The 16907-nt window shown below is 33.5% G+C and overlaps 1 protein-coding gene across 1 annotated transcript in view; it reads left to right on the forward strand.

Annotated features, from left to right (window-relative positions):
• Positions 1-15212, forward strand: part of LOC129223406 (trafficking protein particle complex subunit 5-like) — a 35637-nt gene extending 20425 nt beyond the window's left edge. Inside the window, exons 6-7 of the mRNA XM_054858000.1 lie at positions 13550-13614; positions 15070-15212. Coding sequence (XP_054713975.1) covers positions 13550-13614; positions 15070-15168 — 164 coding nt within the window. The 3' untranslated portion in view covers positions 15169-15212. The remainder of the gene's footprint in view (positions 1-13549; positions 13615-15069) is intronic.
• The last annotated feature ends 1695 nt before the right edge of the window (positions 15213-16907 follow it).

Consider the following 16907-nt stretch of genomic DNA (forward strand, 5'->3'; position numbering starts at 1 on the left):
CAGCCGGTTGCTATAGATGGCACATGGAGTTTCCATCGATGAACAACATTCTCAAATTAAAAAATCAAAGTGTAACTTACAAATGTCTATAACAGGCGATCAATAAACACTAAAAATAACAATAAGTTATAGGAAAAGAGGTTTATTTTCTAAAATGTTTTATTTTGGGATTAGAGGAACATAAAAAAATCTAGCACTCACACAACACACAACTGTTGTCATCACACCTCGTTCACTGAACGAGGTGTGATGACAACAGCTGTGTGTCGTACGTTCACCACTTGATATTTTCCTAGCCTGTGCAACACTTCTTAGCTAATATCTTTTTAACTTCTTTTGAACTGTTGGGATTTTTTAAAAATAGGTTTTGAAAATTTTGGTTCGACGCAAGATCTCCAAAATGTCAGAGTACTCTTTGACCATTTAATAACTGAAACCAGAAGCTTAAATCTCAAACTACCAGAGAGTATAGTACTAACAGACATTTTGTTTTAATTAAATCTGTGGGACACATTATTTTTCTCAGCCTCTTGAAAGGCCAGTTTCCCCAATTTTTTGAAGTAATTCTAAAAACGTCTTATCTAGTTTAAAATATGATTCATTTATCGTATTCCTATTTCGGAGGGCTTATCTTCTAAATTTCTAATAAGTGACTAAGGTAACAACAAGCCTGTTTTTATCTTCCATGGGACTGTTTAAAGTTGCTTTCAGGACTCTATATTGTCGGCAAACTTCGTCCATTTCTGTAAAACCATTTCTGTAAGCTACGTAGCACATTACATGCTCTCACTTGTCCACTAAGCAAATTTTACTAATTTTTGCATTTTTCTGGAGCAGCAAAAGTATTTGGAACTGTATTTTCCATTTTTTAAGCAATTTTATAAAAAATTTCGGCTTGAAATAATGATAAAGTATAAGAGCTTTCATAAATTACTGAGATTTTTGTTTTATTATCATAATTATTTATTAAAACAATTGAGCAATTTTCAAAGATAATTGAGCTTAAGTTACAACAATATTTGCGATTTTCCATGAATGAACCACTTTGTCAGGCGGTCCATTCGTGAAAAACCTAGTGGTTCAATGATAGCAACTGTGTCATTTTAATTATTCCTATAGGTGTTACTGCTGTGAGGAATCATGATGAAACATGCAGTATGGAGAATTACTTGAGGAGGAACTTGAAAAGGCACTCTTTTAAATCAATGTTCACGTTTAATTGATTAGTGATGTTCAAAGCATGCTACAACTAAATGAAAATCTCAATAATTAGTAAGATAATGGTAGAAATATTTTCTGACCGATTAACAATATGATGAAGTAATTTTAGTTTATTGACGACTTTGCAGTTAACAGTTTTCAGACAAATGAAGGTACTAAAACTGATTACGCGTCTGCACAAACTATGGTACAGGAAATATCTTCACAGTCTACTCATGGAACAGGTTCATTGACTGCAACCATCTTCTAAGCCCTAGGAAATAGGAATATGATAAGTGAATCATATTTTGAAACTAGAGAAAACATTTTTGGTAGAGACGTACCGAGTACTCGGTAACTACTCGGTACTCGACCTACTCGGTCAATTTGCCGAGTACTCGGTACTCGGCCGAATTCTGATCAGATACTCGGCCAATACCGAGTACTAGCAAAAAATTGAATATTGTCCAAGGCAGTACTAAAATTTATAAAAAAAAAGGGCGAGCATCATATTCTGCAATCATTTACAATTAAAATTTATAAGTCAAATTTAAGTTTTGAGAATAATGAAGTTTGCAATGCTTCAATGGAGTACAGTATACTCCTGATTAACCGTGCTAATCACCGGGCAGCGTAGCACGGATAATCGAAAAACACGGATAATCCGAAAAATCATTTAAGGAATGTGCAGGGTAACTTTTTAATGGGAAATTAGAAAAAACTAAATAATATATATATATATAGATACTCACACAAACCAGGAACTTTTCTTCGAAATTTATTGCTTAAAAAAAAATCGGTGATACATTTTTGTTTTCTTTGTTTGTTTAAATCGTTGCGTATGTCCGTACGAATTTTTCTTACTGCAATTATTTCTCCGTAATCGTAACCTCTTTCACTCATGTAATCCAATAAATGTTCCACAGATTGTAGAGCAGTAGAATGTGAAATTGTATTTTCTTCATGTTCTTCATCTTCATTTTCAGTATCATCACTTGCGTTTGATTCAGTAACAAGTTCAATGACATTTTCGTTAGACATTGAAATCCTGATTCACATTCGTCGTTTTTAAACCACTCTTTGACATTTTCAGCGTCATCTGATTCGAAACCTTCGATTTCTTTAACTTCCTCAATCATGTTATCGATATTATCGATACATCATCGAAGCTTTAGAAAAGTGTGATTCCGAAATGATGCACGGATAATCCGCAAACCAGATAATCCGCACACAGATAATCGGGAGTATACTGTAAATCTTTATTTTAATGTTCCCAAAGTTAAGAAAACTTATTTATTAAAAATTATGCAAAAAAGGTAAGTATAGAAAATATGGAATTTTTATATTAAAAATGGATTTTTGCTACAAACAAAAATGAGTTATAAAAAATATAAAAATACCTTTGCTTAAAAAATAAAAGGAAATAAAAGAACGTTAAAAGTATAGTGCAGGAACACTGCAGATACGTGTTTTGGCGTTACAAGGCCTTTTTCAATGCACAAAATGGAAGCTCGTGGATTTAAAGGCATCCGACAAAAGTCGGATTTTTTTGTTGAATGTCTTTACATTCTTTGGCTCACATGTTATGCTTTGAGAAACACATGTCTGCAGTGTTCCTTCACATTTATTGTATTAAAAAAATTATTTATGTTTGGCGGACTAAAACTATAATTGATTGGTATACAGTGAAACCCCTCCTAATGGACACCCCTCTTATGCGGACAATTTTTAATTCCCCAGTTCCAATGCAAATAACATTATTAAACCCCTATCCTGCGAACACCTCTCTATTGCAGACAAAAAAATTGCCCTGTTAGTGTCCCCATTAGAGGGATTTTACTGTAATTTGTTTTAATTCCAACTTGATTAATCATACCTTTTATTTATTTATTTTTAAAAATAATTTTTTTGTAAAATTTTTGACACAAACAAAATTGTTTATATAATGCGTAATTGAATTTCAGCAGGAATTTAGTTTTAAAAACTATTATATGGACAAGGAGGTCTATACTACTATTCCAATAAGTTCAAAATTCATCACATGTGTGTCAGTGGTTCTTCTTAAAACATAATTGGGACTTGGTAGCTCGGCCGAGTAGTGAAAGGCCGAGTACTCGGTACTCGGCTACTCGGCCAAAGTGCTACTCGGTACGTCTCTAATTTTTGGGATGACTTCCAAAACATTGGAGGAATTGGCCTTTCAAGAGGCTGAGAAAAAAAACATATGCCACAGATTTAATTAAGACAAAAAGTCTGTTAGTACTATATTCTCAGGTAGTTTGAGACTTAAGCTTCTGGTTTCGGTAATAAAATGGTCAATAAGTTCTCTGAAATTTTAGAGAGCAAGTACAATTTTGCGTTGAACAAAAATTTTCAAAATCGATTTAACAAAATTCTTAACACTTCAAAAGAGGTTGAAAAGATGTTAGATAAGAGCAGTGTTGCACAGATTGGGAAAGTATCAAGTGGGTGACATACGAGGTGTGATGACAACAGCTGTCTATGTGTTGTGTGAGTGCTGTTTTTTTATTTTTAATTATGTTCCTCTTATCCGAAAATAAAACATTTTAGAAAAGAATTATTGTTATTTCTAGTGTTTATTGATCACCTGTTATAAATATTTGTAAATTACGCATTGATTTTTTAATTTGAGAACGTAGTCGATCGAGGGAAACTCGATGGTCCATCCATAGCAACCGGCTGCCATGAATGGATCACATAAAAAAGTATTTATTTTTAATTTTCATTCTTTATTGTGTATATTTATCATGAAAATGAATATTATTATCAATAAAGAAATATACTTAGAAATTATTCCTATAATTAATGTGAAATTTGAGTTGGATTTCCTTTCTAAAAAAGCCAAAACTGTTATGTGGTTCATTGACGGCAACCTTCCCCTATATACACTGCTCGACATTGAAAATGCAACACCAAGAAGGAGTATTTTGTAGTAAGTTACCGCCCTAAAGCCAGGGCTAAGGCAGAAATACTTAAAATACACCGCCAGCTCAGTTATTCCATCCGAGGACTGCAGTTTCGTGCTTTTTAGCACTCATCAGCCCGGAATAGGAATCACATGAGCTGGAGGCGAAAAATCTCTTAAGGGAGCCAAGAGAGCCAAACAAACTGGTAGCTAATGCAGAATTAGCAAACCAGATGAGCGACCGCAGCAATGGTTCAACTCAAAGATTGATGGCAAAGCTAAGGTATTTTTTCCGGGTTGATGAGTACTTAAAAGCACGAAACTGCAGTCCTCGGATGGAATAACTGAGCTGGCGGTGTATTTTAAGTATTTCTGCCTTAGGCTTTAGGGAGGTAACTTACTACAAAATACCTTAGCTATGCCATCAATCTTTGCGTTGAATCCCACCATTCGAAAATATTTCTCTCCTGAGACATAAAAAAAATCTTTCTCTACTAGCTGAGCTGATTGTAATAGTTAAAAAATAATTGAAGTAACACAAAGTTATATATGAAAACACTTTTTATATCTTCTCTTCAAAATCACCCAGGCTACTTCAAAAACTGTGAGGGGCTTAAACTTTTCATCATTGAATAATGTAGTCATGTCGGCACTCTCAGCTTCAATGAGATATCAGCTGCCTCCAGCTCTGTTATTTACTATTCCAGACTGATGAGTTCATAACAAGGACGGAACTGCAGTCTCTGGATGTGAAAACTATTCTGTCGGTATATTGCTAGTAGTTTTTCTTGCCTCATACTAAAAATTTTACTCACAGTTGAAACATTTTATTTTTCGTTTTCAAAATCCAATCCAAATACCATAATCCCAGCCAGCCATACAGAAAAATTATTATCATCAAATTTTGTGTTAATTTCATTCGAAACTGCATCTATTACTTCATTCAAAATATTGAAAAATCAATGTTTGACTTCACACCATCATGTGGATTTTTGTCACTTTTTTTTTCTGCGCCTCTTTAAAATTGGGTTGGAGGAAGAATTTTTTTGAAAAATTTCACAATTGAAATATACATCTATAAAAAAATCTATTTTCAGTTTCAATTGTAGATTGAACTGTGGTAGCATGGGGAACAGATCAATTGTAGATTGAACTGCGGTTTGAATAGTCGAGTAGCGGATTGAAGATATATTTTGATAGAGTAAAGCATTTTTCAAAAACCTTTTCCCAATTCAAACAAGTTGGATAAAAATTCAAACGAAGTCATGCATGCTAAAAGGCTGAGCTTTATCACGATTGAAAGAATCATTTTGCAATAATTCTTCCAGTAGTCGAATCACTGCTTTCAGGTAATAGAGAAATGTTTTTATCATTTTAACTCTTGAAGATTACCTTGTGTCACTCCGTGATTGCATAATTATAGAGCCCCATAAAAGGTATTTGGTTGATATGAGCGTAAAAGCGAATGTAAAATATCAAGGAATTTTCTTGTGAAAACCATACTGCCACACCACTTTCACGAGCCTCTCATATTGGACATACCATCCTTACACTGGGCACACAAGTGTGAAATATTTAGCCTATATGAGGCAATGTCTTCTTTAGTTAAAATTAACCATTGTTCTCTATCAGTTTTCTATGTTCTGAAAAAGCCGAAAATTCATGAATTTCTAAGTCATCATCCAAAAAACGGAAAACACTTTTTCTAGTCTGAGAATGTGTCGAGTTTCATCAAATAGTTGCTAATGAACATTGATTTCTGACTTACAAAAATTGAATTCACCATTTTCTATTATTCTGCTCAAACAATTTGGGGGTGTGACCGCCCTCTCTTGACCCCCCTATTTGCCGCCCCTGGATTGAGGCATCCACCGACAAGCTGTAGCATACCCACAAGTCACTTGTTTCTCAATTCTGCAGCAGGTGCAAGATACCCTGAATGTTCCCGTATCAACCAGAACCATTTCCCCTTGTTTGGTTGCACGTGATCTGCAATCATGGCGTCTGCTGAGAAGACTGCCATTGACCCCACAACATAGACAGCAACACTTAGTATGGTACCGGACTAGAGCGACGTGGATGACAGAATGGCAAAATGTCGTGTTCTCAGATGAATCCCGCTTCTGTTTATCCAGTGATAGTCGCCGCATACGTGTGTGGCGTCGACGTGGAGACAGATCTAATCCGGCAGTAACTGTGAAACGCCCCACCGCATGACAAAGTGGTATAATGGTTTAGGGTGCAATTGTGTACAATTCCATATCACCTCTAGTTCGTATTCAGGGCACTATGACGGCCCAACAATACTTGGAAATGTGCTGCAGCAGGTGGCAATCCCTTACCTTCAAGCTCTACCTAATGCAATTTTTCAGCAGGATAACTCCCGACCACACAGTGCTCGCATCTGCCAACATGCTCTCCAAGGCACACAGATACTTCCCTGGCCACCATACTCTCCTGACCTGTCACCAATCGAACATGTGTGGGATGTGATTGGGCGCCGTTTGCAGATTCTGTCCCTGTCTCGTTCAGAAGACGAACTGTGGCAAATGGCTGAAAGGGAATAGAGAGCCATCCCTCTGGACACCATCCGCACCCTTTTTGACTCTATGCCTGGACGGGTTTCTTCGTATATCGCTGTCCTCAGTGGTCCTACATCCTACTGAGCCGACGCCGTTATCGCTCTGTATTCTGCCTATCATTTTGAAATTATGATCATTTATTATTCTTTGGTGTCTCTGTCTTTTTTTCAAATTTCATCACTTTCTGACCACTCCTTCTTGGTGTTGTATTTTCAATGTCGAGCAGTGTATCTACATAGCTAAATATCTGCATAGAGCTTAGAGAAATTAATTTTTACTTTTTTGTTCATTTTAAAAGCTTGTTGTTTTAAAACTTTTTATTTCATCAATTCTTTTTGTTACCATAGTTTGATGTATGTTTGTTCGGGTGGAATCTTGTGATTGATTTGTAACCAGCTTCCCGATGAGCTAGAAAGCCATAAAGTTGCATAAAAAAGCTCTTTTCTGTACGAAATAAATACAATATCGTTTTGTGTTTGATATCATAAGAAAGCCCACAAAACTACCTCAGAGATTAATGTTCGAAATATTTGTGTTTATTACTATGCTTGAAGTAATTATTTAAAAACTAGAAAATCGCCTGTCAAGGTATGACGAGTGAAAATTGCTTCTACATTTGACCGAAGCTATTGCCTGTTTGGTGTTATTTTGTTAGTTGAAATTGTAACCCCCCAACTCCACTGGATTAACCCTAAACTTCAGTTAGTAGCGTTCATTGTTGACCATTTTTTCGTTTCTTCATCCCCTTGAAATGAGTCTTAACAGTAAAACAATTAAGTTGCCGGATCGAGTTCAGCCTTGTCGCTATAAAGCCTTCCCCTGCATGTTAACATTACCAAAACATATTATCAAATTATCCTGACGTGGCGCAAGTTTCATTGTTGAACACGCGGGTTACTCGATCATCGGCTATTATATATAAGAGGATAATTCTAAGTGAAATTATTTGAAGGCTAGATTTCATTCAATACAATGTTTTGTTTTGAATAACTAGGGGGCTCTGCCCCCTGCTTCTTGCCGCTCACCAACTGTTTGTTTTGCAATGTTATTTGGTTCTCGAAGATTTTAAATAATCTTTTACGAAGAACCAGGTTAAAATGCACGTTATGATTACAGTAAAATATAAATCATGCATGATTTCTTCCCGTAGAAAATTGAGTTTCAGTGAAAAGTTCGTTAAATTTAGAAAAATATTAAATTTCTATTCTAACCAGAAGACAAAATGAATGTAAACTAAAATATTTTTTAAAAAAATGCTTCAAAGAGCACCCCTTCCCTTGGGTCTAAACTCCCAACTCCCAAATTTCTCAGCTTAAGGAACTTTTGGGCACAGAAAAACGGTCCTTTTTCCTATTTGGAATGCCCCTTTTGAATTCAAGTTATCTAGTAGTACTTTGCTCTTTAGCTCCGGGCTTGAATTGAGTTGAGCCTAGGACTTTCGTTAAATCAGAAACCCTTATATCTACTGTTCTAATTAATTGAGATAATTGGAACAAGCTAAATCTGATGCATAAAAAACATCTTTCGAATGACCTTGGATTCTAAAGTGTGGGAAATGTTTCATCCCTTGACAAGGCACCCCCCCCCCCTCACCTGGGTCTCGAAGTAATCTCTACATAGTATAAAATGAAGTCTCCAAAAAGCATCTGTGTGTTTGAACTCGCAAAACTCGAGAACTACCCGGCCGATTTCGCTGAAATTTTCGCAGTTTGTTCCTTTAAGTCCTGAAAGGGTTTGCAGACCAGTTCGAAAAAAGTTCGATGAAGAGTTCTTTTTTTATTCCAATTTAGGCCCAATTTTCACATAAATTCCCGAATATGAGGTTGAAAAATTGCTTGCACATATTAATATTGCATATCGTTAAAAAGTTAAAAAGTGCAGAATTTTCCGCGTTCTATGCAATTTGTTCCAATGCTCTAACTTTATTACGGCGGGAGTTATTGGCGTTTTTAGCTCGAATTTTGTTAGGCTTAGCTGAAATTTAGGCACTACTTTTTTCAGTAACTCTCTCAATAAAAAGTGAAGGAATGGTCCCACAGTTTTCATTTTGACACTATTGGAAAGAGCGACATTTTTTACTCCAGATCCATCTAGACCTATGGTCGAAAAACTAAGCTTCAATCTTCAAAGGAAAAAAAAAGTTACAAGCCTGTTTCATCAAATTCAAAAAATCGCATTTCCATTAAAATTGTTGACCATTTTCTTTCCCGTTTTAATTTCTTAAACTTATTTTATTTTGTGTTTCCGTGGTTATGCTTTTTAAATCCATCTTTCTCGATTTAATTTCTTAAAAATATTTTATATCTGTCGTCATTGTTTGGAAGGGTGATTTTGCATGGTGTTTTTCTTTTCTTTTATTGAAGCTGATTGTTGAATATACGTCACTTGACAAAATTTGTATTTTTAAGGTGGACCGGGCAAAGCCGGGCAACGCAGCTAGTCTTGTACTAAATTACAAAGTTGTACATGCTATTGGGTCTTCTGGACGCAGGCTCGCCAGAGACAGAATTTCAATTTCTTTGACTTTTTTTTTTCTTTCTTTCTTTTTTTTAAATTTGGAATTATTGGGTTGTTTCCCTCAAAAAACATTTTTTTTTCTGAAAGCATGGTCGAAAACATGGGGTTAGTTACTTTTTTGTGGTGTATTATTTCTCTGTCTCTCTCTCTCTCTTTTTTTTTTTTTTAAAGTTTTAACATACCATGTGGTTAAAATGAACTTAAAAGCATAAAATAATTTCTCAAAGCCTTGTGTAAATTTAAAGCCTCATACAGTTTCAGAACTTCTTACAGTGTCTGGAAAATTCGTGATTGTGAATTTTTAATAGCTATCAAAATACAAGGAAAAACATGTGGCGCGCATGTACTGTATAACTGTAAGAAGTGTAAAGATCAAAAAATTATCAATCAGAAAACTTACACATCAATTTTTGTAATTTGCTGAACAAAAAAAATTTTTAGTTAAAGTATAAATGAATCAATTATCTGTGTCTTGCGTTCCAAATTTCTCCTTTTAAACTTCACTTGTACTCACATTTTGATAGCTATTAAAAATTCAATCACAATTTTTCCAGACCATCTGTAAAAAATTCTGAATTTGTATAGGCTTTAAATCTACACGAGGCTTTGAGAAATTATTTCACTTTTTTGTTCTCTTTAAAAACATAGCAAGTTGAAACTTGATTTCGTTTATTATTTTTATCTACATTTATGTTGTTTTCTCCGCATCGACACTGCACTAGCGAAGAAACACCTTTTCAGAATTCATTTATTTCTGTTTAGTCAAGTTGTTTTGTCCACATCAACACTGCACTAGTAAAGAAAACCCTTTTACGGAATTCATTTATTTTGTTGAGTCGTGTTGTTTTCTCCGCATCGAAAGTGCATTAGAAAAGAAACACCTTTTACAGAATTCTTTTAATTTTTTCTTTTTTGAGTCGTGTTGTTTTTTTCACATTGATTATGCGCTTGCAAAGAAACGTTTTTTTTCCTCATTTGTTTTATTTAGTCGTGTTGTTTTCTTCGCATCGGAATTAGGGTGTATTGAAAAAACTTGATTTTGAAATTCAAAATTTCAAATTCGTAAATGTTGCTCTTACACACCCACATGTACCACAAAGAATTTTATTCAAGTAAAAAACTTTTAGGTATGCCGCACAAGGCCTACAAAAAACAACTTTTTTTTTCCTTTTTTTTTAAAAATTAAGGATATTTAAAAAAAAAAAAATCACGTTGACTGATGTAACAATGATATTGACATGTCTACATTATTGTTAATATATATATATATATATATATATATATATATATATATATATATATATATATATATATATATATATATATATATATATATATACTTGCTGTATTTAGGGCTCTCGCTTGACTTTCAAAAATTTAATTTTTTAAAGTTGAAATTAAATTTATTATTATGAAAAAATTAATTACATTGAGAGGCATGAAAAATGATTATGAAGGTAATCCTACTAGTTCTTATAAAAAATGACCTTCTGAACCCAAATATGACCATCGTTTTTCCCCATCACCCACCACTATTTGGAAATGGCGCCTCTCCAGTTTTTTTCAGTTTTCGATAATTTCATTGCTGTTATTTTTAACCGACTTCAAAAAAGGAGGTTATGATTTCGTATTGCGGCTTTTTATGTGTGTTTTCGAATTATTCCAACACTACTAGACCGATTTGAATTTTTTTTTTGGAAGGGTTTACTTCCCAGATGGTCCCATTGTAATTTGGTCTGGATCTGATAAGGGGTCCCGGAGAACTTTAAATTTCATACGTCATGGTCACGTGGTGTTGCTGTGATCGGTGTATTTTCACACCTAAGGTTTTGGCTTTCTCTTTAACGATATTTACTTCGCGACACATGGATGATTAATTCTCTCAACGCTGCGCCGCATGGTAATTTTTTATTATAGGTGTTACCAATGTATTTAATGTTCTAATTTTTAAATATATTTAGTGTTCAATTGAGGGGGAGTTGAATACAGAACACCCCTCCCCCACGATTTAATTTATATTCTTTAATAATATACATTATAATTGTGTATGATTTCTGAAGTTTGACCAATATTCTAGATTTACTATTTCACGATGCCGCCAGTTCAATTTGAAATTAGGGTTACATTAATTAGCAGGTTTCAAAAAAAGGAGGAGGTTCTGAACTCATCGGATTTGTTTTTTCTTTGTACAGAATTCCATAAATACTTGAAGACACCTGTACTCGGGGCGGCACTGTGAGGGGGGAGGGACATCTGTTGGCCCGCGACCGAGCCTGGAAGGGGCCCAATATTTTTGTAACTAACGGTGAAATATAGGGGTAAACAATATGGAGAGGGAACCGGAAAAGTCATTTGTGATGGGCTCCAAAATTTCTGTGCACGCCCCTGCCTGTACCCATAAGGAAAAGTCTTTTTTTGTTTGAAACAGCATAGTTCCTCGGCGGTCTAATGTTAATCAAGTTCAGGTTTGATGAAATTGAGGGAACTCTTCAAATATCATACTCACATTTTAATCGATTTGTACTTTATTAACTTTGTATATCATCTCACTTAGTTAACCGGTTTTAATGCTTTTTTTTTTGTTTGTTTAGTGGTGGTTTTGTTTAGGGATGGTCTAACTTAGGTTCCAAATCTTTGATTTACCCTTTTGTTCTTTAGGGAAAAGTTAAGGGTAAAATGAATTCATGCAATATCCCTCACAAACAATTAAATATTAAACCCATTGATAAACAAAGGCCATAAAACAAAGGTTTGTACTTCCTTTACCTATAGTTAAAGAAAGTACTAAAAATATATATTATTTAGAGTAATGATAATGAAAATTTTGAATTAAGGATTCTCTGAAGCAAACGTAAAATTCATTCCAGTGGAATTTTTAATCTTCATCTATAGTGGGGCCTTGTGAAGAAACATGCGACTCTTATCACGAGTTACATGACACTAATTGCGAAACATAAATTACAATTTACAATATTACTATTCTAAAATTTACAATTTTACAAATTTAAACTTAAAGCAATTTCGTTTTTTTTTTTTTTTTTTTTTTTTTTTTTTTTTTTTTTGACTTGTGCATTTGCTTTTGGAAAGCAAACTTTGATACAGTTGAACAAATGATGAATACAATTTTTTTTTGTACATAGATACATAGATACGCATTTGAAAAAGCCTTTCTTCACAGTCGTCGGAAGTCTCCGAGACGCTCGCCGTGTTATTCACACCACTAAAAAGCAAAAAATAAATTACTTTTAAATAAAAAAAACTGCCTTCAAAAAATACCCATTAACTAAAAAGCAAAAAATAACCGATTACACTTACATTCTATTTCCTACCCAAACATAGAAATGATCATTTTACAATTCCAGTACAAAAATCAACTAAACTAAACACCGAATTATGAAATAAACACTGATTTTAATTACTATACGATGAATTATTTTAAATACCTAACTAGTTATATACGATTAATTTTTAATAACCTTTTGAAGTCGGGGCCTCCTATAAACAACTACATAACGTAACTGAGTAGGTTTAGTTTTAAAGACTAATTTCGCATATAGTTAAATTAGTGTTTAATTCAGGATTCGGTGGGTTGTCAGTTACGTTATGTAGTTGTTCATAGGAGGCCATGACTTCTAAAGGTTATTAAAAATTGAGAGAGCGTATATATTTAGTTAGGTATTTAAAATAATTCATTGTATAGTAATTTAAATCAGTGTTTTATTTTATAATTCGGTGTTTAGTTTAGTTGATTTTTGAACTGGAATAGTAAAATAAATTTCATTTCTATGTTTGGGTAGGAAATAGAATGTAAGTGTAATCAGTTATTTTTTGCTTTTTAGTTCCTGGGTATTTTTTGAAGGCGTTTTTTTTTTTTTTATTTAAAAATAATTTATTATTTGGAGGGGAACGGAGCATTATATTAACCGCTAACATTCTTTTAAGGGACTAGTGAGGTAAAAAGTTCAAAATCACGAACATTTGTAGGAAGTTGGGGTGCTAATGCCCCTCCCCCCCCTCAATATTTGAATTGTCGTCAAAACGATCTTTTCTTTTTCAGGTTTATTTTTCAAAATGTTTTTCACTTATTTTTCGGTATAAAACCAGAGCAAAGATTTTTTTAAAAATGAATTTATCAGAAACCAATTGTCCCTTCAGAGTTCAATTACTTAACACAAGGGTCAAGCAACGTTGAATTGAACTAGAATGTTTAAGAAAATCTCTTGAATGCATTTCTATGCAACTCCCAATAGTGGTGAAGAAGGTTAAAATTTTTCATCGAGGTGTGCTCAATAATTTTGTCACCTTGCTCTTTATCATGTTTTAGGGAGTCTTAACTGTGCTGCCTTTATTGCTGGAATTATAGAAGCAACTCTTGTGAGCTGCAATTTTGTAAGTATATAATTTGTTGGTTAAAACTTTATCTTATTTGATCGGCAAGGGAATTTTTAAACTCTTTAAAAGCGATATATTTAAGCGTTTTATTTATTTAAGCGATTTGAGTTGATGAATCTTGATTTTCCCCATTAAGTTTATCTTTTTCTTGCATGTTGTCTTAGTTTCCCAAATGAAGCATGGATCAGTTTTTCTCAAGAAATGTTAAATGCTCAAACTTAAAAATTGTACATCAATTTATATTGCTGTCAATTTGTGATGATGATGAGCTGATATTTCTTGACTACTAAGTATAATAAGTGGTGAAATGTAACAGTTATAAGTTTTGAAAATTATAGTTTTTGAAATATTTCAAGTTTTGTATACTGTTCAGTTTTATTTTGAACGAAACCTGCTATTACTTCCTCCCTTTTATTCAAAAATAATAGCTACAAAATTTTATATATTCACTAATAAAAAAACGAGTGAATAAATAATTGAAATGGTATTTTCTAATAATACCGTTATCAACAAGGTTTAATCAACAATATCTAATCAATCAATAGTATGAAAAAATTGTTTCCTTTCACTTAATGTATTACCCTCATCAACAATTATGTAACAATTTTATTTCCTTTGTTTATTTTTAGTTTTATTCTTGTACGACTTATAATTATATGTGAAAGTTCAGTGGTAATATAGTCTGTTATGAACACTTACCGAGAATGCAGAAATATAAATCTTGTTTTTTTTTTTTTTGCTATAGGATTGTTTGTTCTATTGCTACAGCTTTCTTTAGTAACACGTAAAATGATTAAAATCGTTATTTGGTTAGTATAAAAGATGTTAACATGCTTGATTAATTTTTTTGGACCTTTTTTTTTATTTCGAAATAGGATGATTGTCTATTATTTAGTTCCATTCTAATTGAAACATTAACTTCATTAAAAATAGTACAGAAATTTAATTTTCTTTCATTTAACCCATTAACTTCATAAACAATAGTATTTAAAATTTATTTGCTTTCATTTAATTAATTGGTGTCCGCTACTTTTCACCCACACGAAATCCCCTCCCCCTTTTTCAGTTTCAATGTATACATTTAATGGGGGGGGGGGAGAAATTTTAAATGTCGGTGAAAAGTAGGGTAAACCAACGCCTTAACCTCATCAACAATAGCATAAAAACTTTATTCCTGTCATTTTATATATCAACAATAGTGTAACAATTTTATTTCATTCCTTTTAATGCATTACTCTCATCAACAGCTGTGTAAAAATGTTATTTCCTTTCATTTATTACATCTATTCTTACCAAACGTTCACACGCGCGTAGAAAATGATTTTTCAGTTATTTTTTTTCAAAAAGTGTCCGATATTTAACGTGGATCGTCATTGCAAATGCTGTTTTTCATCTTAAATCACTCTTCCATTTTTTTTTTTTTAAATTCCTCTATTTTAATATATTTTTCAGCCAGCAAAAGTGACAGTTCACTGGCACAAGGGCACAACATTCAAAATCTTGTTTGATGATTCTGTACTGGCAAGAGACCCTAATTTAGAAGGGAAATAATTTGTAGTTTCAACGTAACCTGTAAAAATAAAAGTTTTTTGTTTTCATAATCAGTCTTATTACATTTTTATCCTCTTGAAGTCAATCTCATATTACAAATGAGGTAGTGAGAAGCAAAGGGATGCAAGTGGCAAAATTAAAAATTTGACAATAACCAGTACAAATGGTAGGCAAACCTCTACTCTGTCTTGGGGCAAGATATTGTGCTAGTAGCCCTAAAAAGTGCTGCTGTACAGCATGATTTAGAAAAAAATTTCAATGAAAGCCTACCTAGGATCTGACCTTTAAACTCGTTTTACTCGAAACTTAAAATAATCCACTTGTATCTCTTTGCTTCTTACTGTCTCAAATATAAAACTTCTGTTATGTCATATCCATGTGAAAGAAAAGGAAGACATCTCTACTAATAATAAAGCTGAAAGTCTCTCTGTCTGGATGTCAGGATGTCCGGAGGATGTCTGGATCTTTGGTACGCGCATAGCGTACCAGTTCGGCCGTTCGGTCGATTTTCATGAAATTTGGCACAAAGTTATTTTATAGCATGGGGATGTTCGCCTCGAAGCGATTTTTCGAAAATTCAATGTGGTTTTCTTTCTATTCCAATTTTAAGAAAAAAAATATCATAAGATGGACGAGTAAATTTCGAAATTATCATAACGTGAAACCGTAACATGGGCACAAGCCAGTTGGCGAGAAAATTCACCATACATAATTTGTTAATATACAGGCTAATCAAAAGACCTTTTAATTTTTCTATTACGGGCAAAGCCGTACGGGTACCACTAGTTGAAAATAAAGCTTAACATTTTTAACCAGTCTGCGCATGTCGTGTATCTATAACAGTTTGCAAGCGATGGGAAAGTACTGATGTGTGTGTTTTTAAGTTTATTTTATATCAGTTATTATTGTTTTACCTTTAACTCCTTGAGTACTGGACGTTTCGTTACTTATTGTAACAATAACAGTTTGAAGGCGTTGAGAAAATACTGATATGTGTATTTTGAAATTTATTTCAGCTCTTGTTTTACCGTTAAACTCTTGCGTACTAGACGTTTTGCAACTTATTTGAATGTAGTAGGGGAAGCTGCTGTACCCACGGACGGATGTACCTACGGACGTTGGTCGGGAAATTTCGGTTATCGTCAAGAGAAATCCTAATTGAGTTTCAACGTGTGTGTCACAGCCCTCTCCAGTAACTTAGGAAGTTTCAACGCTATCAAATGAACGTTTAAGGTTCTATGACATTTTTTCGGTTTTAGTAGGATCTAAGTTAAAAAAAAAATAATAATATGAGCAATTTCTTTTTTTTTTTTTTTCGCCCGTTGTGGATTGTGTTATTCATTTTTGTTGTGGGTATCATAATTCCCAATATTTTAAAGGTTTTGGTTTCTGATTTTTAATGTTGTAAAACTGTGGTCCTGTCGATATGACTGGCTTGCAAAACCAAAATGGCGTACCTTTGTACCCAAGGACACATAACCATGTGTACCCACGGGCGGAAATTTTTAGTCTCCTTGGGTCACACCTGAGTCTTCTTACATTGTGAAGTACCTCAAAATGGTGCCTTGTCATCAATGTCCGAAATTTGCTTTCAACAATGATGATGAATTAGAAGTAGGGCTTGAAGATATAGTGTTGAACCCACAACTGTTATAGAATCTACAGACCTTCAATCCCACCTGTTTTCATTTGAAGTCGACTTTTCTAGATTTTTGTTGATTTAATCTAAACTGAGTTTT

Source organism: Uloborus diversus, chromosome 5 (assembly GCF_026930045.1).
Source record: "Uloborus diversus isolate 005 chromosome 5, Udiv.v.3.1, whole genome shotgun sequence".
Taxonomy (NCBI): domain Eukaryota; kingdom Metazoa; phylum Arthropoda; class Arachnida; order Araneae; family Uloboridae; genus Uloborus; species Uloborus diversus.